The sequence below is a fragment of the Zalophus californianus genome, chromosome 1, assembly GCF_009762305.2.
Source record: "Zalophus californianus isolate mZalCal1 chromosome 1, mZalCal1.pri.v2, whole genome shotgun sequence".
Classification (NCBI taxonomy): domain Eukaryota; kingdom Metazoa; phylum Chordata; class Mammalia; order Carnivora; family Otariidae; genus Zalophus; species Zalophus californianus.
The window spans coordinates 9,718,365-9,740,355 of record NC_045595.1 but is presented as its reverse complement, the minus strand read 5'-3'; the positions used below and the strand labels follow the sequence as shown (position 1 = coordinate 9,740,355).

General features: G+C 51.4%; 1 protein-coding gene across 4 annotated transcripts in view; it reads left to right on the top strand.

The window, feature by feature from the left end:
• Window positions 1-34: 34 nt before the first annotated feature.
• The window catches only part of C1H19orf57 (chromosome 1 C19orf57 homolog), a 35,422-nt gene continuing 13,465 nt past the window's right edge, over window positions 35-21,991 (top strand). Inside the window, exons 1-11 of one of the 4 annotated variants that reach the window (XM_027581765.2) lie at window positions 35-62; window positions 350-413; window positions 875-926; window positions 4,765-4,942; window positions 8,227-8,308; window positions 8,545-8,655; window positions 12,318-12,708; window positions 13,489-13,595; window positions 17,672-17,757; window positions 19,797-19,889; window positions 20,135-20,864. In XM_027581765.2, the coding sequence (XP_027437566.2) occupies window positions 896-926; window positions 4,765-4,942; window positions 8,227-8,308; window positions 8,545-8,655; window positions 12,318-12,708; window positions 13,489-13,595; window positions 17,672-17,757; window positions 19,797-19,889; window positions 20,135-20,285 (1,230 nt within the window). In that variant the 5' untranslated portion in view covers window positions 35-62; window positions 350-413; window positions 875-895 and the 3' untranslated portion in view covers window positions 20,286-20,864. Of the gene's footprint in view, window positions 63-349; window positions 414-874; window positions 927-4,715; window positions 4,943-8,226; window positions 8,309-8,544; window positions 8,656-12,317; window positions 13,596-17,671; window positions 17,758-19,796; window positions 19,890-20,134; window positions 20,865-21,991 lie in introns of those variants that run through there. The other 3 variants (XM_027581763.2, XM_027581762.2, XM_027581764.2) reach the window with 3 other exon arrangements.

Here is a 21,991-nt window from a genome sequence, read left to right as displayed (position 1 = left end):
CGTCGCGCATGCGCGCGACGGTCCGGCGGGTTGCGCGGGAAAGAGACGGAGCGCGCGCGCAGGTGTGAGGGGCTGTGGCGGCCGCCGAACTTGCGGCGTCCCGTGGCCACCTGCAGGCTCTAGCTTCTCCTGGCGGCCCCGGTCTGGGCATTCCACACGTTTAGGAGGCCGGGGTGGAGTTAGTGTGGGTCTGGTCACCGGAAGTGGGGTCCTCAGCGCTCGGGCTTCGGGCCTTCCCGCCTTTAAGCTACAGACTCCCAGCCGCCCGGCCTCCGTGAGGGCCAACTTTGCCTTTTATTTTCCAAAAAAATCCTCACGCAAATAATTTAACCGAATTGTTCCCCAACAGATCCAGGCAGACCTACTCAGTTCCTGATAAGGACAGAGGGACCTTGACAACCTCAGCGGCCCAGGTCGGTTTGGGCTTGTTTGGCCCCCAGGGCTGGCAGGAGCTGGTCTGTGACGACTCCTGCTTCCAGGGCCCCAGGCGTCCCCCACAGGGTTTCCTGACCCCTCGAAGGGCCCCAGGTGGCTCCTTCCAGAATCCTCAGGTGTCCCTGGAAGGGTCTCAGACCACCGCCAGTGGGGAGGGGGCTTCACATAGCCTGTCTCAATTCAGGGACTAGAGCTGGGGTCGTCGGGGCTTCCCCGGATGGGCAGATGGGTCATTCCCTCTGCTCTCTGCAGCGTGGAGGAGGTTTTCGTACCCGGTCATGGCCCAAGGTGGCTGTGACTCCGCCCAGCTTGGCCCCCGGGGGCAGCCAGATGAACTGAGGTGGGGTGAGGGTGGCTTCTGCCCTCAGCCAGGGTCACTGGGTCTGTACCCAGGGACGGGGACTACTTGTAATGAGGGGATTTTGCTCGTTGTTTTCAGATTTTTCAAGAGAGGGATAAAATGAGTAAGAGGAAAAAGCTTCGGACTTCAGGTATTTGGACATTCGAGTTGACACTGCTTTATTGCTGCTTCTGGTATAGGAGGAATGTAGGCTTATTTGTTGCAGAAATGCTAACATGATCACAGCAAGCTCCTTGAAAAAAAAAAGGTGACTTAATACATGCTAGTAAGAAAAGTATAAGTTGTGGAAAGTGCATATGGTAAAAAGTGAAAGCTTTCTGGGTGCATACAGTAAAAAGTGAAAGCTTTCTGGAGCTTCCTCCAATCTCTGGTGGGATCCCATGGGCTTAGGCCAGGGGTGCACTCTCAGAGATGACCTTTGAATAGAGCTACAAGGTCTTTGATGTGCTACAAGGTCATTGGGTGTGTGGCTAAGTGTTTCACTCTGGAACCAAAACCCTGGATTCATCCCAGCTCTCAGGCTTCCTGTGTGATGGCAGATGACTTACTCTGTACCTCAGAGTACTATAAATAGACGATAATAAAGGCACCTACCCTTTCCATTCAAACAATGATTCTCAACCTGGTTGGGGGGAGGATTTTTGCCCCTCAGGACACTGGACATGTCTAGAGACATTTTTGGTTTCTACAACTGATGTGTGTGGTGGGGGCTGGTTACTGGCATTTAGTGGGTTGAGGCCAGGGATGTGCTAAATCCTACAGTGCACAAGACAGTGCCCACAATACAGAATGATCTGGCCCCAAATGTCAAGAGTACCAAGGTGGAGAACTCTGCCCTAGAGTTCATTCAAGGATTAATATTTGTAGGGGCGCCTGGGTGGCTCAGTTGGTTGGGCGACTGCCTTCGGCTCAGGTCATGATTCTGGAATCCCGGGATCAAGTCCCGCATCGGGCTCCCTGCTCAGCGGGGAGTCTGCTTCTCCCTCTGACCCTCCTTCCTCTCGTGCTCTCTATCTCTCATTCTCTCTCTCTCAAATAAATAAATAAATAAAATCTTTAAAAAAAAAAAAGGATTAATATTTGTAAAGCATGAAGGATGGACCCTAGGTAGTACACAAGTGTATGCTGGTATTATGATTCCCCTCTCAGACTTAAAAAAAAAAAAAAACAACAACCCAAAAACAAAAACCTTTTCATTCTGAAATAATTTGGGACTTACAGAAAACTTACAAAAATAGTTCAGAGTTCTTTCTACCCTACCTCCAGCTTCCCCTAAGGTTAATGTCCAGCACAACCACGGGACAATGATCAATCACAGGACAGCATAAAAAGCCAGGGAATGAACCTCAGTACACTACTTCCAAACTTTTTCTATGTATACACAAATACAGTGTTTTTTACTGGAAAATAGAATCATCACACATGCTGATCTGCAGTCCCCATTTTTTACTTTATTCTGAGCATCTTTACTTGTCAATATATATACGTATAATTTTCTCATGCACAAAGAAAAGCATGCCATATTACATAGCTCCATTTCACTGTCATTGTCGAAGATAATTTAAATTTCTTAAGTTTAGAAATGACTTCTTCCTGGATAATGAGGATAGGGAGTAGCACTCTTTTTTTTTTTTTCCCCCACAATGTGGGATAGAAAAATTAGCAATGGATTGAAAATGTTTTGTGTAAGATGAGCAACAGGCTGCTTGGAAACACAGGAATTTCACTGACCTTGGTGGGGGAAGCTGGGGACAGCCAGGCCCACCCACAGCAGGTCATTTGGGGCCTCTCTTGGCAGTGGGCTCCCTAGCTCAGTGGATCCCAGGCTGGCCCAGGACAGCTGTTTCTGTGTGTCCTAGAGGGGGTGGGGATAGAGAAAGACGATTCTGGCAGGTGGTGAAAGAAGCCCTTCCCTCCCAGCGTCTTTGGCCTTTGGTGTTGAACATAAGGTTCTGCCTTTAGTTTTTCTTAAATTAGTCCTGTGGGGACAGATCACAGGAAGGAAATGGGAGGCTTTTCACTTCTGTTGATATTTTGGTTTTTATTTGGTGCACATGTCCATTGGATGAGCAAAGCAAGCTAGTGTTTGGGCATCTTAAGAAACCAAATAAACAAAGCTGCTTGATTTCACTTTTTTTTTTTTTTTGGCAGATCACAAGATGGGAATATGCTTGTGTAAGAAGCATTCATTGGAGCCTTGCTCTGAGTGCAGCACTGGGGTGAACACCTAAGCAGGGTGAGGTGAAAGGCAGGGCAAGGAGGAGATCAAAGGGTGCAACAGACTCAATTCCTGCCCTCATAACCCTCAGGGTCTAGTCAGGAGAAAGAGAAAAATGCTTCTCGCTGAGAGTGCTAATCAGATACATAGCAGTACGGTAAAGTTCTAAATGGGCACACCATAACTTACAGAATTCAGAAATTGCAGAAATGTCATGTTGGTCTACTGGAGCACAAACAGCCAAATGAATGCTAATAAGAACCCTGGTGATCAGTATTAGGGAGAGGGAGCTTATTCAATGGGTTTACTTCAAGGTATGTAAGGAGCTGAGGTTGGAAAGGGTCTACCTGACTGGCCTCCAGAAAGATCAGGCCAGAGTCTGGTTTGCCTTTTTGTTCTCACTGTGGGGTCAGGGGCACAGTACATAGTAGGTGCTCAGTAAATGCTCAAGTACACTTAGGTATGCAGGCTCTGGAGTTGGACTGACTGGATCCCATTCCAGATTCCTTGGCCTCCATATGCCTCAGCTTTCTTATCCATAAGATGGGTGTAATAGTGGGAACCCTACCTTGAAGTTTATCATAACACACCCAACTTCTCAGGACTACGTCTGTCATGGAACTGACTAGATTCAACCCTTGTCATTTGTTTTTTGATAATTAGGTTGGGGCCAGATTCGGGGAGACCTTAGAAGTCAGCCACTATTGGCAGTTTCTGTGTAAGCAAGTTTCCTCCACTCAGCAAATAGGTGTTAGGCTCCTAATTTTTTTTTTTTTCAGTGATGGGGAACATACTGCAGAGATACAAGGGACCAGGGGGCAGCTGGGACATCAGTTCCCTAGCACTCAACCCTAGGTCCCAGTTTTCCCAGGACAGATAATCTGCAGGCATCACAGAAAACTAGAGTTGCACATAATTTAGTCCCATCTGTGTTTCCTGGTGGTGATCTCTGTTTTACAAATGTGTTTATTCAGTCATCTACCAAGTATTTGTTGAGCACCAGCAATGTACTAGATGATCTCCTAGGCACTTGAAACTCAGCAGAGAGTGAGATAGGCCCCTCCTTGTATTGAGGGAGACAAAAAATAACCAGTACATCAGATACTGGCAAAAAAACAAAAACAACAAAAAACTGAAGTTGGGGTGCCTGGGTGGCTCTGTCAGTTAAGCTTCCGACTCTTGACTTCAGCTCAGGTCATGATCTCAGGGTTGAGATCGAGCCCCATATCAGGCTCTGCACTGGGTGTGGAGCCTGCTTAAAGTTCTCTCTTCCTTCCCTCCCCTCTCTCTCTCAAACAAAAAACAAAACAAAACAAAAAACTGTGAAATGATTAAAACAGAGCATGGGTCTGAAAGGGGGTGCTCTATAGAGAAGTCAGGGTTGGCCCTTTGCAGCAACATTTGAGCTGAGACTCATGGAAGCCAGTACACACCTCTCACCACCTTCCTAGAGAGACAGTTGGCTGGGCCGGGTTATCTCATGTAGTTTGGTGCCAGGCTACCTCAGGATTCAGTCTCAGTCATAACCAGTCCTTGGTAAAAAGCCTTTGAATCCCATGGCCACCTAAACTCTTGGACGAGGTGCCATCCCATCTCTCGCTCCAGACTAGAGTCAGAGCAGGGGGTTTCTTACCCTTGGAATTAGCTTGCTCATGTTGCAGCAGTGTTCCTGCCAGGTGTGGTTGTCAGCCATGGTAGTGCATGCTCCCTGCATCTCCCATCCCTTCATCTTCCTTTCTCTCTAAATCAGGAGGAGAAGGAGTCCGTCCTATGAAGGCCCCAAAGAACCCAAGGCTAGGAGACTCTGACGCCCCCCCCCAGAATTCTGAGTGGGGCTCTTTGTGTCTCCGTGAGGAGTCAGAAGGCAGATTAGAACCCATGCCCTCTGCAGAGCGGAGGACAGAAGAACCAGTACAGACAGTCTCCAGGTAGGTGACTTGGAACATTCCAGCAAGCCTCCCCACTGACAGTGGACACAGCCCGGTAGACAGGATGCAAAGGGGAGGGGACCAACATGACTCATCCAATTCCACACCTCCCTCTGGGGGCTCAGGGGCCCTCCGGTTGCTTCTCAAAGCCTTCTTCCCCAGACTCTCCTCTCGAGCAAGAAAGGTTGATATTTTAACCACGAACAAGGAAAACCTTGAATTTGTCAAGGTCACTTAATAATAGAATGCATCTGTCCTGTCTGCTGGTCAAATCCATGTTTATTCCGCATTCCTTCTTGACCAAGAAAGGACTGATGGAGTTGTAGGTCTGCGAAATAATAACCCATGAAAGGGGATAGCAGTTATGTGTCAGACAGTGGGCTAATGATAAACACCTATCAGTTTGTTTAATCCTCATGGCACTGTGAGATAGGTTTTTATCCCCATTTCACAGGTGAGGACTCTGAGACTTTGAGAGATCAAATGACTTATTTGCCCAAGGCCACTGAGCTGGTGCAGCACAAGCTGGGGATCTGGCTGTGTCTGGCGCCCGCGCTCGTAACCACCATGGTTTCCCAGCTCCCTTATTTTTTTTTTTCTTCAGGAATATGTAATTTAAGCACAGTGGGGAAAAAAGGAAGATCTGGAGAATAGTTTGTTCATGGGATTAAACCGCATGTAACTAGAGCAAAGTAGAAAGGGTTAGCAGGAGTTAGGACAAGGAGGGTTCCTGCTACCCAAAGTCCTCAGAGAAAGCCTCATGGATTGGTCTACCAGATTTTCTGAGTAAACAATTGCAGCACACGGTCTGACCAAGAAAACTGTTTTTGGAGGTGGAAGATGTGTGATCTCAGGTCACTACAGTCTTAAGACAAAAGGTAGCACTGTTGTGTGTGTGATATGAAGAGGGGCCACATGTCACACCTAAGCCATTCTCCCAGGCACCACAATATCACTGTGCTCCCCGCTCCTGGCGAGGCCAACAGGGCTCGTGGGGTCCCAGGCACTGCCCATCTTGCTGGGTTCCCACCCTCTTTTTTCTAGTTGTGTTTTTATTTTTATTTTTTTAAATATTTATTTATTTATTTGAGAGAGCGAGAATGAGAGAGAGAGCACATGAGAGGGGGGAGGGTCAGAGGGAGAAGCAGACTCCCCGCTGAGCAGGGAGCCCGATGCAGGACTCGATCCTGGGACTCCAGGATCATGACCTGAGCCGAAGGCAGTTGTTTAACCAACGGAGCCACCCAGGCGCCCTTTCTAGTTTTGTTTTTAAAATGTTTTATTAAGAAATACCACGTGCTGGGTGCCTGAATGGCTCAGTCGGTTAAGCGTCTGGCTCTTGGTTTCGGCTCAGGTCGTGATCCCAGGGTCCTGGGATCGAGCCCCACATTGGGCTCTGCACTCAGTGCAAAGTCTGCTTGAAGATTCTCTCTCTCTCTCCCTCTGCCCCTTCCCCACACGTGTGCTCCCTCTCTCTCTCTCAGATAAATAAATACATCTTAAAAAAAAAATACCATGTGCATAGAAGTATAACAGAAAAAAAACAATATAAAGCAAACAAACTTAACACATTTATGTTGAGAAATGAAATCCTAACTGGTACCCTACAGGCCACCCAAACAACCCATTCTGAATAAAAATTTTCAAACAGGGGTACCTGGGTGGCTCAGTCGTTAAGCATCTGCCTTCAGCTCGGGTCATAATCTCCTGGTCCTGGGACTAAGCCCCTCATCAGGCTCTCAGCTCAGCAGGGGGTTCTGCTTCTCCCTCTCTCTCTGTCTCTCTCCCTCTGCCTCTCCCCCTGCTTGTGCTCACGCTCGCTCGCTCTCAAATGAATAAATAAAAAAATCTTAAAAAAATTTTTCTGACAGACTCTTGCTATCAGTATCTAGATTTATTCTATCCCCATCAGCTCCCCAATACAATTTAAACCTATTACTATATCTTCATGCTTTTTCCTGTTCCCCTTCTAAAGTTGAAATCTTAGGTTTAGTTCTGGGTTTTGATCTTTTTTCTTAACAATATACACATCCACATTTATTTAGATAAAACCGTAAGTCTCACATGCTTTCTAAAAAGACCTAATTTTTTTAGAGCAGTTTTAGGTTTACAATAATTTTTTTAAGATTTTATTTATTTATTTGAGAGAGAGAGAGACCACGTGAATTGAGCAAGCAAGCACGAACAGGGGGAAGGGCAGAGGGAGAGGGAAAAGCAGACTCCCCACTGAGCAGGGAGCACAATGCGGGCCTTGATCTCAGGACCCCAGGATCATGACCTGAGCCAAAGGCAGACAGTTAACAGACTAAGCTACCCAGGTGCCTGGTTTACGATAATATTGGAGAGAAAGTATGGAGATTTCTCATAGCCACCCTCCCCGCCCCCACCACCTCACGCACACACCCCCATCACCATCCCACCAGAACGGTACATTTGTTACCAAGGATGAACTTGCACTGACATATGATAATCACCCACAATCCACAATTTACTTCAGAGTTCACTCTGTGTTGTACGTTCGGTAGGTTTGGGCAAATGCAGGATGACATGTATCCACCATTATAATGTCATACAGAGTATTTTTGCTGCCTCAAATCCTGTGTTCCATCTGTTCATCCCTCCCCTCCCCAACGCTGGCACCACTGATCTTTTTATTATCTTCATAGTTTTGCCTTTTCCAGAATGTCAAAGAATGGCAATCATACAGTACCTACTTAGCCTTTTCAGACTGGCTTCTTTCAGTTAGGAATATACATTTAAGTTTCCTCTCAGTTTTCTCATGGCTTGATAGCTCATTTCTTTTAGCGCTGAATAATACTCCATTGTCTGGATGCACACAGTTTATCCATTTACCCACTGAAGGCTGCCTCAGTTGCTTCTGCATTTTGGCAATTATGAATACACCTGCTTTTTTTGTTTTTGGTTTTTTAATCTACAACTTCATTTCTCTAGAATTTACAGAGTTGGGGGTTGGAGTGTCATTCCAAATGAGAATTCCTGTTCTTATCTTAGGAGCCAATTCCCGGGATTATAAGAGTGAACTGCTGCTAGAGCAGGCAGCTTGGATTCTAGATGTGGGCCTCTGCACCCTTCTTGGCAGCCAAGTGTCACCCTAGGTGCTGCTCCCCTTTTCCATCCCACCCTCTCTAAGCAGGTGCTTCAGGGCCTCCCTTACAGGAGACTGAGCACTACTTTGCCTTTGGATTCATCTGTTTGCCTCACCACACACACTGACAGCATCCTAGGACTTCAGAACCTCCTCTGTTTTGTCTTTCTCCACCCAGCTCCCATGATGAGGAAGCAGGAGCTCCCTTGAGGCTCCTCGGGCAACCGGAAGAGGAGCCAGTTCCCGCTCTTTTTTCCCAGGTGAGCCTGTTTTTAGGGCCTCATGTATGACCAATGACACTGCTTCCCTTAAGCTGGAGTTCTTGTCTCCGTTCCTCACCAGGAGGCTGACAGGCTGGTGAGACTGCGCTGCGGACGGAGGGCAAGGGCTGCATTTGAGGCTGCAAGAAAGGAACTGGTTTGGCATTTGTTTCCTGAAACCTCATCCCTCCCCTTATCTTTATTGCTGTTTTGTTCTTGTTGTGTCTGGTTTACAGAATTCAGCCAGGAGGTTTGTCCCCCCGTTTGCAAAACCCAGGAAGACAGTGACAAGACAAACAGAGCTGAGGGAAGAGGACCTTGGGGGTGGAGCCCCTAAAATCAGTCAGGTGAGCCCAGTAGACACAGCTTCTTCTTGGCCCAGCCTTGGCAGCTGAGTTCAACCTTGGTTTTCTTTGACACTGGCTAGACCTGTACTTGTCTGCATGCGCCTTTTCAGTACACCATGCTACAGATGTCTGTGGAGTGTGTGCCAGGCCTGTGCGAGGCGCTAAGGACAGCTGTGCGTGCAGCAAAGCAGTCAAGGCCACAGCCCTCTTCCCCAGGTTGCATGGGAATAGTAAAAACGCAGAAAGACAGCCCATATTCTATCCGTGAACCCTTTTACTTCTTGGAAGCTTTTGTGTGGTTTGGGGCGGGTGGGGGGATGGGTCTTATAATATACTCTCTCATCCTTTCCACTGTGAGCCCCAGGTGTGATGATGTCTCTGGCAACAGAGGCCCCTACAAAAGTGAGTGGTGGGCATTTCCAGCAGCCATGTTTGTCATCATCCCAAACTGGGAACACCCCAGATATCCTTCAGTGGATGAATGGCTGAACACACCATGGAACACAACCCAGCAATAAAAGAGAGACAAGGGGCACCTGGGTGGCTCAGTCGTTAAGCGTCTGCCTTCGGCTCAGGTCATGATCCCAGGGTCCTGGGATCGAGCCCCGCATCGGGCTCCCTGCTTAGCGGGAAGCCTGCTTCTCCCTCTCCCCCTCCCCCTGCTTGTGTTCCTTCTCTCGCTGTGTCTCTCTCTCTCAAAAAAAAAATGAAAATAAAAGACAAAGTAGTGAAACACACAACAATCTGGATGGACTTCCGGGGCGTTATGTGGAGTGGGAAAAGCCAGTCCCAAAAGGTGATACACTGTAGAGTTCCGTTTGCATGGCATTACTGAAATGAGAAAATTACAGAGATGGTGGGTAGGTCAGTGGTTGCATGGTGTTGGAGCAGGGTGGGCAGGGTGGGAGGGAGGCGAGTGTGGCTACGCATGGCAGCACAAGGGATCTCGTGTTGGAGATTTTCCATATCTTATCTGTGTAGTGGATGCACAGCCTCCACCATGAGAGGACTGTATAGAACTTCATCCACACACGCAAACAAGTATAGGTCAAGCTGGAAAGTCAAATAAGGTCGGTGGACTTTATCAGTGTCAGTATCTGGGTTGAGATATTGTGTTCAAGTTATGCAAGATGTTACCACTGAGGGAGACTGGGTAAAGGGCATGAGGAGTCTTTCCCCATCATTTCCATATCCATAACTGGATATAAAACTACAATGATCTTACAAAAAGTTTAATTTAAAAACAAGGGGCATTGGGGCACCTGACCGTCTCAGTCGATGGAGGATGTGACTCTTGATCTCGGGGTTGTGAGTTCATGCTCCATGTTGGGTGTAGAGCTTACTTAAAATTAAACTAAGTAATAAGAGAGGTTTTAGCTTCACTGTTGACTGAAAATGTGCGGGAAACGCTGTGTGTAACTCAGTGGCTGGTTGCCACTGGCTTCATTGAAGTCAAATTGACAGGCTCTGGCCTTCAGTGGTCTGATATTGGCAGTGCAGACCCTCCTAGGAAGGTTGGTCTGATTGGTGTAGAGAGGTAACTGTGGCAGAGGTATCTCCCTCAGCGCTCATCACTGTATGAAAGAAGTGTGGGAAGGGGGACAGTTGCAGTTATAGAGTGCCCTTGGTTACAAACCTCAGTCCCTACCTATCAAATGTAATTATTTGCAGTCCAGTAGGAAGGGAGAGTTGATGGCATGGATGTGAGGGGAAGGGAGGTGATGGGTTGACTCCAGGGTTTGGGGCCTGAATAGCTTGAAGGATGGAGTTGCTGTAGTGGAGAAAGGGAGCCTCTGAGGGCACACTCAGGAGCTGGTGTTGGTCGTGTATCCTTGGAGGTGACCAGGAGATACCAGATGGAAATGTCAGCTACCAGCATCCAGAGTTGGGGGAGATCCAGGGGCTGCAGTGTTTCTTTAGGTTTAGGCCTGAGTGCCTGGTTTGAGCTGCCATCCTCCTAAAGGACAGTTAGCTATCTATGTCCCAGCCAGAACCCTCCTTTCCCACCCTGCTCTGGTCATCTCTGTCTCTGTTACAGACAATTCAGTTCTCCCTCTTGCTCTTTTAGGTTTTTATCTTGAAATAATTATAGACTCCTAGAAAGTTACAAAAACAGCACGGACCCAAGTGTCCCTCAATAGATGAATAGACAAAACGTGGCATATCCATCCAATGAAATATTATTCAGCCTTAAAAAGCAAAGACATTCTTTTTTTTTTTTTTTTTAAGAATTTATTTATTTGGCAGAGAGACACAGCAAGAGAGGGAACACAAGCAGGGGGAGTGGGAGAGGGAGAAGCAGGCTTCCCGCCGAGCAGGGAGCCCGATGTGGGGCTCGATCCCAGGACCCTGGGACCATGACCCGAGCCGAAGGCAGACGCTTTACGACTGAGCCACCCAGGCGCCCTAAAAGCAAAGACATTCTGACACCTGCTACAACATAAATGAGCCTGGAGGATATTATGCTCAGTGAAGTAAGCTAGCCACCGAAAGACAAATACCATAGGATTCCACTTATAGGAGGTCCCTGGAGGAGTCAAATCTGTAGAGGCAGGGGCGCCTGGGTGGCTCAGTCAGTTAAGCGTCCAACTCTTGATTTCAGCTCAGGTCCTGATCTCAGGGTCCTGGGATCGAGCCCACATTGGGCTCCGTGCTGGAGCCTGCTTAAGATTCTCTCCCTCTGCTCCCCCACCCCCCGTGGCACATGCACACACCCTCTCTCTCTCTCTCTCTAAAAAAAAAAAAAAAAAAAATATATATATATATATATATATATATATATATATATATGTATAGTACAGGGAGAAGGTAGTTGGTGGACACCAGGTGTTGGGAGAGAGGGATAGGGGCAGAGTTGTGGTTTGGGAAGATGAAAAGAGTTCATGTTTGCACAACAGTGTAAACGTACTTTATGCCACTGAACGGTACACTTCAACATGGTTAAGATGCTGAGTTTTATGTAATGTGTATTTTACCACAAAAACAAAACACTTGAGAGAGGTCCGTGTGTGCTCTCCTCCGGTTTCCTCCAGTGGTAACCTCTTCTATAACTAGCATCCATTGCTGGCATCAGGCAGTTGACATGGGCAGAATCCACAGGCCTCCTTGATTTTTGTATCCTTGATCTGTCCAAGAGCCTCCGTGTGCCTGATGCTGGTGGAAAGGAGCTGATGGAAGGAGGACTCCGGTGTTTCCAGTTCCCCTCCAGCTCTGGCACTGAACCCTATTTGGGTGCATCATGTGCAGCATCTGAGACTTTGTACAGGGGCAGCTACAACTAGAGAAATCTTGGGGCACCTGAGTGGCTCAGTTGGTCAGGTGTTTGACTTTTGAGCTCAGGGTCGTAAGTTTGAGCCCTATGTTGGGGATGGGGCCTACTTAAAAAAAAAATCTTTATTTTTTAACTTTTTTTTTTAAGATTTTATTTATTCATTTGACAGAGCAAGACAGCCAGAGAGGGAACACAAGCAGGGAGAGTGGGAGAGGGAGAAGCAGACTCCCCGCTGAGCAGGGAGCCCGATGTGGGGCTCTATCCCAGGACCCTGAGATCATGACCCAAGCCGAAGGCAGACGCTTAACAACTGAGCCACCCAGGTGCCCCAAAAAATCTTTAGAATGGTTGATTATTGAAGGCTCAAGGCTGAGTGTTTTTCTTTCCACAGGAAACACCACCAGAGCCCAGCGCCCAGCAGGCCAGAAGCCAGCTGTGGGAGGAGTCCCTAGGGCTTGCTCCCTGGGAGGCCAGGGAGCTGGGTGCCCAGACCCAGGTAGACAGCACCCACCCTGAATACGGAGACCAAAACCCCATGACACATGTGCCTGGCAATGGGAATCCTCAGCCCTCAGCCTCCATTGATGCCTCTCCAGAATGGGGGACAGTGCCCTTGGCCTCTGAGACGGCCAGCCAGGACCACCTTTCGGAGCAAGGAACCAACACACCAGATGGTGAAAGCAGGGAAGGGTGTTGGGTTCTAGGCTATCATGGCCAGAAAGGGCTCCTGCTGAGCAGTGATGCTGAAGAGGAGTCAGACCAAGGAGCACTTCAGGAAACAGGTGCCAAAGGGGGAGCAGGGGCTGACCTGCCTGAGAGGCATCAGGAGGAAGGAGACGGCGTCCTAGGTCCCATCACTCAGGATCCAGAGCCCAGATCTGCAGCCCAGGGCCTCTCTGACCCCATGCAGATACCCAGCAAGACTAGCAGGGAAGCAGAACAGAGTTGTAGCAGCCCAAGACACTCCTACCTTGAGACCATTGTCATCACAGATGTGAGCACAGACCCCACCGAGCCAGAACAGAGGGCTCCAGAGGTGGTCAGGCCAGATGAACAGGACAGCACCAGAGCATCTACCTGTCCCAGGGGGAAGGCCCCTGATGGAGGCTGCAGTGGAAGCCTGCTCAGCTATGTACCTCTCGCTGGGGAGACAGGACATAGAGGGGAGGCAGGGTGGGAAGACAAGCGCCCTGGAAACACCCCGGGGGGCCCTGCAGCCTCCCTGGCTCTGGATCACGGGGTAAGAGAGCCCATAATAGGTGCTGGAGATTCCAGTCTTCTAGCCTCGGAAATGGGTCCAGGTGTTGATCAGACAGAGGGGCTCGGAGGTGTGTGTGCACTGCCTTTGCTGTTGCAGCCCACAAGTAAAAAAGCCACTGAGTTAGGTCGCCAGAGCCCTGAACAAGACCTTGAGGGGTTCAGTCTGTCTCTTGGAGCCCTTGCTCCACCAGTGTGCAGAGAAGCTGTGGGTGGCTCTTCCCAGGAGACCAGGACCTGCCAGGACAGCATAGATGCCCCCGCGGACCCCACAGGCTGGTCTGAGCCCCCTCCTGGCTCTGCAGACCAGGCTGTGCTGGGGGAGTCCCCGGCCATGGAACCTGACTTCCTGCCGGACAGCCAGATACGGGATGCCCTGGAAGCCCCTGACTTTGAAGCCTCACCTGCGCAGGTAAGAGCTTCCCCACATTATGGCAGACCATCTCAGGATAGGTGTCAAGTGGCATGAACGTCTCCCAAGCCACCCGGTAGGGGGTGTGTGGAATTTGGGGTGCTGTATGGCCATCTGTTTATATAGCACACGGGTGTAGAGGAATGAGTTGCAGCTTTGGTGGGTATGGAGTCAGTGATTTTCCAGAAAGGACAGACTTGCCTTTCTGTAAGTGGTCGGTCTGTCTGGGAGCTGAAGAGCCCCAGGCAGTGACACACATGTATTCTGTCAGCCTAGGCAGAGTTGATGGAGGTCCTCCCTTCCTTGACTGGAGCCCCCGGTTCTACCCACCCTCTCCACACTTCAGGGCCTGGCTCTAGCTGCAGGTTTCTGAGGGATATAAAGAGGATGCCTGAGACCTTGACGGGTCACTTTGAAAAAGCCAGCCATGTCAAAGCTGGGTTTGGCGGGGAGAGTACTTCAGTCCCCAACTGGAGAGAGCCTTTGCCCATCTTAAGGGTCATTTCAGGGTCCTGATATGATTTTTTTTTCAAACATAGACACAGAATTTTGCTTTCCTGCTGGAATTTGTAGGGACTTTGCTTTCTTCAGGGATCTGCCTGCCCAACAGGCAGTGGGAGAGCTACCCAACATCACCTTCCCCAGCTGCCGAGCCTCTGCAGGCCATTGGCATTCACCTGTGTGGGGGCAGGTGGCAGACTTGCTTTGGCCCCGCCCCCGGGGAAGCACCACATCCGTGACCACTGGCACGCCTGAGTCTGGGTTAAGTGCTTTGCAGTCACACTCTGAGAGGTAGGTGGTTCTCTTTCCACATTCTGGGTGTGGTTAAGAGGCCGAAGGAGTTCAGGCACCTGCCCTAAGTGACACAGCTGGGAGGGAAACAGGCTGGGTCTGCTCCCAGGTTGGCCTGATTCCACACCTGTGCCTCAGATGCCCTCACCTGGAGCACAGAGCCCAGCTTGCTTCACAAACATCGGGCTCTGTTTCTTCGGCTGTCCTGTTGAGATCTTTAAAACATTAATTTGGTTACATGCTTATCAAGAGCCTGCTCTGCCAGGAGTCGACAGATTAGGCGTGGTCCCTGCCCCTGTGAGGTTTGTGGTAGTACTGTTCCCACCTCTCTCCCAGAGTGAACATTTTGTACCCTATCATTTCAGCACTTAAAGAGTCTTTTCATACGACCTGGCCCTGAAACACAAGCATAGTGTTTCATTTGGTACCCAGCTGAAGAAAGCCAGCTGCTGCAGCCACAGAGGGGAATGTGGCTGGGTTGGGCAAATGTGGGTCTCCAAGGCGTTGCCTTCCCAAGGGAGGGCCGAGGGTCATTTCTGGCCCTTCACAGTGTTTATCTGCAAGGTGACTTCAGACCGGGCCCTCCCTGCCACATGTGGGCCCCCGGCTCCTTGTGCCACCCATTTCTCGATCACCAGGTGAGCAAGATGTTGGAAAGTAAATCACAGTGCAGCCCAGTCCTAGAGTTTGAACACAGTCACCTGGGGTAGGTAGGCGTGCAGGTGCCGGCACAGCTGAAATCTTTTAACTAGAGCCTCAGCCCTTGGAAAGAAGAGGAGTCTAAGTTACTCCCAGTCTCTGCCTCTTGGGCAGTGGCTAAAGGAGAAGCAGTTGGGATGTTTAGTGGCATCCAGCAGGCAAAGGAGCAAGCCCCTCCTGATAGGCCGCCAGTGACTTTGGGCTTTGGAAACAACAAACAATCCGCAGTGCAGGGAACTGGCAGACAGCTGGGGTGGTCAGACCTGACAGGTCCTCCAGGGGCGGAGGTGCTGCCCTGACAAGGTTGCTGACGTCTGGACACATTTTGTTTTGATACCGGGCGTTCCCGAACATGTCAGGGCGACCTTGGCACGAGCAGGTTCCCACAGAAAGGTACTGGATGGAGCCTGGCAGGAGGACCTGCTGGACAGGGACACTTGGGAACAGAGGGCAGGTGGATGGAGAGTGGCAGCAGCGGCCTCCCGCCAACAGGCCCCCCTCCCCCCCAGTGGGACAGCTTATGTGAGCACTGCTTCAGAGGAGGCACCTGGGGGCCTCACAGGTTACACAGCAGGGACAGACCAGTTTCAAACCCAGGTCCCCTCCCAGGAAAGCATGGTATTTTCTTCTTCTTGTAGCTCCCTTAGGACCTGACACTCACCACAGGGCTGGTGGAGCCTCTGTACGCTGCATAAGGAGTGTCATTTAAAAGTTGATTCCAGGGCCTGGGTGGCTCAGTCAGTTAAACATCTGCCTTTGGTTCAGGTGGTCCTGGACGGAGCCCTGTGTTGGGCTCCATACTCAGCGGGGAGTCTGCTTCTTCCTCTCCCTCTGCTGCTCCCCGTGCTTGTGCTCTCTCGCTTGCTCTCTCTCAAATAAAATCTTTTTTTAATTGTTTTAATTTTTTTTAAAGATTTTTATTTGAGAGAGACAGCTTGAGCAGGGTGGAAGGGCAGAGGGAGAGGGAGAAGCAGACTCCCTGCTGAGCAGGGAGCCCGATGCACGGCTCGATCCCAGGATCTTGGGATCATGACCTGAGCCGAAGGCAGATGCTTAACTGACTGAGCCACCCAGGCGCCCCAGTAAATAAAATCTTTAAAAAATAAAACTGATTCCAAGTCCCTCTTGGGTCGTACAGTGATGGCTTCCAGCACATTCAGTACAAGGACTGCCTTTGTGTCAAACATTTACACAACCCTGGTGGGAGCAGTGGTTGAAGTGTTAGGAGGGGGAATATTCCTCATGGCCAAGAATGGCCCGGTGAGTTGGGTGAATTGTATTTTAAATCAGAGTCACTTACATGAAACGGTAGGCCAGATGCCTGGGAGGTGCTGTATTGTCCACAGCAGGCTTCTGATTTGGCACTGCTGGCATTTGGGTCCCGATAGTTCTCTGGGGCGGGGCTGTCCTGTGCAGTTTTGGGTGCTGAGCAGCACCCCTGGCCCCTACCCACTGGATGCCAGTAGCACTCCTCCCACCAAAGTGTGCTGACCAATGTGAAGTGCCTGGGGGTGATCATCCCCCAGTGAGAACCACTGCGCTACAAGCAGTTCTTTGCATCTGTTCTTGGGATTCAGGGACAATTTGCAGGTGTAAGCTATAGCTCAAGCCCTTCATCCCATCCCCCGCCCCTGTCAGGGGAGAGGGGCCTGCTTTTGAAAGGACGTCTTTGGAACAGATCCCTTCTTACTCTAGGACTTTGGTCTCCTCAGAAAGGCCGTGGATTGGCCACTCTACCCCAGCCTCTTTGCCTCTTTTCGGAGGGACATATGTCCCATCCATGATTGAGCTTGACATTTTCCATGAACATTAAACCACCATTGACATTTTTTTTTAAAGATTTTATTTATTAATTTGACAGAGACACAGCGAGAGCAGGAACACAGGCAGGGGGAGTGGGAGAGGGAGAAGCAGGCTTCCCGCCGAGCAGGGAGCCCGATGCGGGGCTCTATCCCAGGACCCCGGGATCATGACCTGAGCCGAAGGCAGACGCTCAACGACTGAGCCACCCAGGCGCCCCCACCGTTGACATTTAGAAACTTAAGCTTCTCTGGGTTATCTGGCTCTCTCCCCTATTATAAATTTTCCCCTGACTATATATTTGTAAAATCTTTCCCTGACACGAAACAGGTAGCTTACCTGGCCAACCTCTTCCCTTCAACACCAGGTGCCCACCTCGCTCCAGTCAGCATCACTGAGGGCCTTCTCTGTACCTTTCTAGATGCTGCAGGAGGAGCAGGAGACAGTGCCACACCTCAGCTGTCAGGGACAGAGCCATCGGCCAGCACAGATCAGCCCTTCAGAAAGCACAGGCTCAGCAGGGGGCACCAGGGACAACAGGCTCACATTGCCCTGTCTGCTCCTTCTGAATGGGGAGGGTGACTGCAGCCCGGGTTGGTGGCCCCCAGGTTTAGCTGTCAGGGCGTCCTGTCTCTTCACTGCACCACTTTTCTCCTGCGGGAATCTCTACCTCTGTGTTCCTGACATAGCCCAGGAGAATTGAGAGGTGCCCTGCATGAACCTCTTCCTTCCCGGTGCAGGGCTCAGCCAGCAAGGCCATTCACAGGTGTGTTCTCTCTTCATAGTTGTTTCCTATGGGGACCAGGCTGCGCTCTTGGCCTGGCACAAGCCCACATGCTGATGGAGGCCTTCTCACAGAACTCCAGCTGAGGTAGGCAAGGGGGAGGCTAACCCCGGACTCTTGCCCCTGTAGCAGTCGTCCCTAAGTCCCTGCGAGGGGAGAGTGTCGCTGCTTTCCTGGCACTGGCACCCGCCCCCCCCCCCCCCCGTACTCTCCCTCACCTCAGCCCTGCCTCTCCCTCCATGGGCCTCAGGAAGGGAGTTGAGCCCCGTCTTTCACACTGTGCGTGCCGCTGCTCCCCACAAATGGAGAACTGGTGATCCTTGATCTACAGCTAAACCAGAGTATCTCCCCAGGGCCCCTGGGATAGTACCCCCCAGTTCCATAGGTTTTAATGTACTACATGTGTTTTTCTAGAGAGAGGATCTAGAGCTTACCCTGAGTATCTGTGGAGGGGAAGGGGACCCAGACGGGGATAAAAACCAGTGGCCTTGGGCCCGCCCCCACTCCGGCATCCAGAGGGCCCTCCAGAGTTCCTGACTTGTTCCTGACTCGCCCCATCTCTGCACTTGGCTCAGTGCCCTGAGGCAGGCTGCTTTCTCTCCCTCCTGCAGGCCATGGAGAGAGAGAGAGAGAGAGAGAGAGAGAGAGAGAGAGAGAGAGTGTGTGTGTGTGTGTGTGTGTGTGTGTTGGGGGGGGTCCTCTCTCTCCACCCCAGAGCTTCTCACAGTCCATCACCTCCCTTTGTGTCCTTCCTCCCAGCCCTGCCAGCCGTTAGCGCTGGGTGACAGTCCTCTCCTGTTACCTTGTACTTGAACTGGTCTCTCTGCACAGGCTGCGGTTTATCGATTATTCATGGCCAAGTTTCTGTTTCTGTCTGGCAAGTGGTGTGGAGGAGGGGTGAGGGACACAGCCCTTGGCAGAGTGTATCTCCTTTCTCTTTCTCCTGCTCCTCCTCAGTGTCGAGGGTGGCCACGTTCCCATCTCCTGCTCATGCACACATTTGTACCACTTGTTGCCACACACACGCGCATGCACATGTGGGGATCAGGGGCAGTTTAGCTAGAGTGACCCTACTATTGTTTAAGCAAAGAGAAGGGAGATTCATGTCTGAATCTCCAGTGGCCTCTGATGTGACCCACACGGACATCTGGAAGCCCCCCCAGGCAGGTCATGGGTCTGGTTCAGTGGCCTATGGCTGAGTGAGACACGCAGAGGCTAAGGCCAGGCCGGCATGCCATCTCAGGGTGACTGAAGCGGGTGAAGTAGAACTGGAGTCCTGGTAGTGACAGCCCAGGAGACACTGCCACGCTGGGGTGGAGGAGGATTTAGGAACAGCTGTTGGCCTGAGTCCAGGAGGGCAGCCCTCTGCCCACATCCACAGGCCGCATGCATTAGATACAGTGGGTGCTGTGGTGCATCTACCCCTTCCATAGATACTAAGGTGATCCAGTGCCAGCTTTTCCAGGAACTGCTCTGGGCACGGGGGAGACAGTGTGGGACAAAACACACAGCTTCCATCTGGTGGGGGTGGGAGGGTGAGAGACAAGCAAATTAGTCAGATGGTGGAGTGTTGAGAAAAAGACAGTGAGGAAGGGGTTAAAGTTTTAACGTGGTGATCAGGGAAGCCTCCCTCCCCCCACCAGGAGGAGACTTTGGGGAAAGAACATTCCAGGGCCCTCAGAAGTGCTCAGGGATCAGCCAGGAATTCAGTGCGGCTTGGAGCAGGGGGGGAAGGGGGGGGGAATGGGGGCCTGGAGGTGCTGGCAGATGGTGCAGGGGCTTCGGGGAGGGGTGCTGGGCTGGGTTTCTGTTTTCACAGCCCACCCCCACCCCAGTGCTGAATGGGGGACAGGCTGTAGGGGCCGGAACAGGGGGTCAGGGAGGCTGTGGCAACTGTCCAGACAAGGACTGAGGTGGTGGGGAGAAGAGGCTGGACTCTGGATGTGCTCTTGATGGTAGAGCCAGCTGGGTTGGCCATCAGCGCTCTGTCTCTGGTGGCTTCATATCTGGAAAAGGTATTAATATCTAGAGAAGACAGCTCCAGGCCCACCAAAAGCCCCCAGAACAGAGTTTGGCAGAGCTGTCCAGTGAGGTCAGACCTCCTGTCTTCCCTCCTTTCCCGCCAGGACCTGTGTAGGGATCAAGGCCTGTGAAGCCGCCAGGATGGAGGATGCAACAGACACCGTGCGCGGTCTTGTTGTTGAGCTCTCCAACCTGAAGTAAGCACTGGGCTGGGATCCATGGATGAACGGGGCCGAAGAGGTGGCAGAGGGGATGGGGCCTTGGGGGATGGCGGGGAGGGCCCAGTGCCTGCATCTGCCTCTGTGTGTCCAAGACCTGTGAGTGTTCACGTGTGTGAGCTTATGTGGGAGTGTGAGCAGGCACTTGTGCCCGAATGGGAGGTGTGGTCCCCACTTGGGCATCTGGTGGAGCACACACAGCCCCTGTTGCAACTTCCATGCAGCCGGCTGATCATGAGCGCCCACCGGGACCTGGAGGCCTTCAAGCGCCTCAGCTACCGGAAGGCGAGGCTGGCAGGGAAAGCCCCAGCACCCTACACATCAAAGAGGGCTGGGAATCTCCCTCCAGGGCGGGGATCCTGGAGGGATTTGTAGATTACTTCCAGACCACCTCAGGAGCACCCTGTGTGCACGCATGTGCACAAACTCACAGCGCCTGTGTGTGTTTGCTCTGCGCTGGCCCCCAGAGGTGCTGCCGCCAAACAGCTGGGAACAATCCCTCAGCAGACCCTGGAAAGCCTGCAGGGCCCTGTATGCCCCCTGGTTTATCCTGTAAGATGCTCAAGCAGGTCCTAGTGGGCCCCAGAAGCCTCCCCTCAGACGACCCGGAAGTCGGCTTCCCAAGGGAAACAAAAGAGGCCAGGCCCATGTCAGCAGCCTCCCTTGGGAGTCGGTAAGGGACGGAACTTGCTCCACCCCCGCCCCGGAGTTACAGCAGAGGCCACAGGCAGTCAGCAGGAGGCTGGCTGTGCCCCCAACCCTCCGGAAGCCAGCTGCTTCTGAACAGAGCCCAGAGCCACCCAGATGTTTATCTGGATTTGCAAATTTCATTCTTTAGCTCAGGTTATGGGAGGTTCAGAATTTCTTTCTTTCCTGGAGGTACTTTTGTTTTTCTCCGGATTTCCATTTTATTTTTTCTGGTTACACCATTAATAAATGATTCCCTAGTGTGGATCTATGACCTGCTATTTGGGGTTGGAGGTATTTTCAGTTCCTTAATGTTCCGCCCACCAACACCTCTTTCTTCTTTTACTTCTCTCCTCCCCAGGAGGGCAGGTTGGGCTACCGCGGGGCCCTGTGAATCAAGGGGTCCCCCCACAAGTTACTGAATGTGTCCGAGTCTCCAGGAATGGGTGGCTGTGTGTGTGCACGTGTGTGTACACATTCCAGCACAGACACCCCCGTATCTGTGGAGCAGCAAGCCCACTGAGACATCATAGCTGATCACCCAACTGGAGCGTTGGCAGGTTTGCTTTCAGTGCTCAGGTGGCCTTACCCATCCTCCGAGGCACAAACTGCTTCTAGGCCCCAGACCGGAAGGAGGCAGTCCTGGGGGATTGTTACTGATACAGACACAGGGAGTGCCAAGCCTTACACAACCCTGATGATGTTGTCATAAGCAGGTGCTGCTGCCAAACCCATTTTATAGAACACAGTGCTTCTAAATTGGTGACCAAAAGGTTGACCAGCCCCGAGACTTTATCAGTCCTTTGGCCTGTGAGTCCCACATCCCGATTCCTACGGTCAAGGCAGGTCTCCCCTCCCACTGCCTTCTTAGACCCGGGGAAACCCCATGCTGGAGGGAAGTGAGGGGGGTCAAGGTCCCCCACCACTTCTGGCTGGATGTGCAGCTCCTCCCTTGAACCTGCCAGGACATGTCCATTCTCCTGGTTCCCTGGGTCTCAAGCCCCAGCAGCTCTGGTCTATACAATCAGCACTTACAAACAGCTGGGGGTAGCTGGGATGTTGTGTCCCCTAACTCAATTTGAAACTCTTGGGGCTGCTAAGGAGCCCTCCTCTGTGTCTTCTTTCTCCTCCTCCCCTCCCTGCTCCAAGCCTGGGCAGCAGGCTGTCTTCAAGGGTTGTCTCCCATCCCCAGCTCACCCCAGCCCTCCTCCTTCGGTGGCCTCAGGTCCTTTGGAGTTCAAGTCCAAAGCCAAGGGCAGAGGGGACCAGCAAAGTCCAAATCCTGCTCCCACCCAACTCTGGGAGGCAGTGTGGGCTATTAGGGATGGAGCCCAGGTTCCCAGGCCAGCCCTTGGCTTGGGGGAAGAATTTTAACGGACACTTGCCACCTGCTG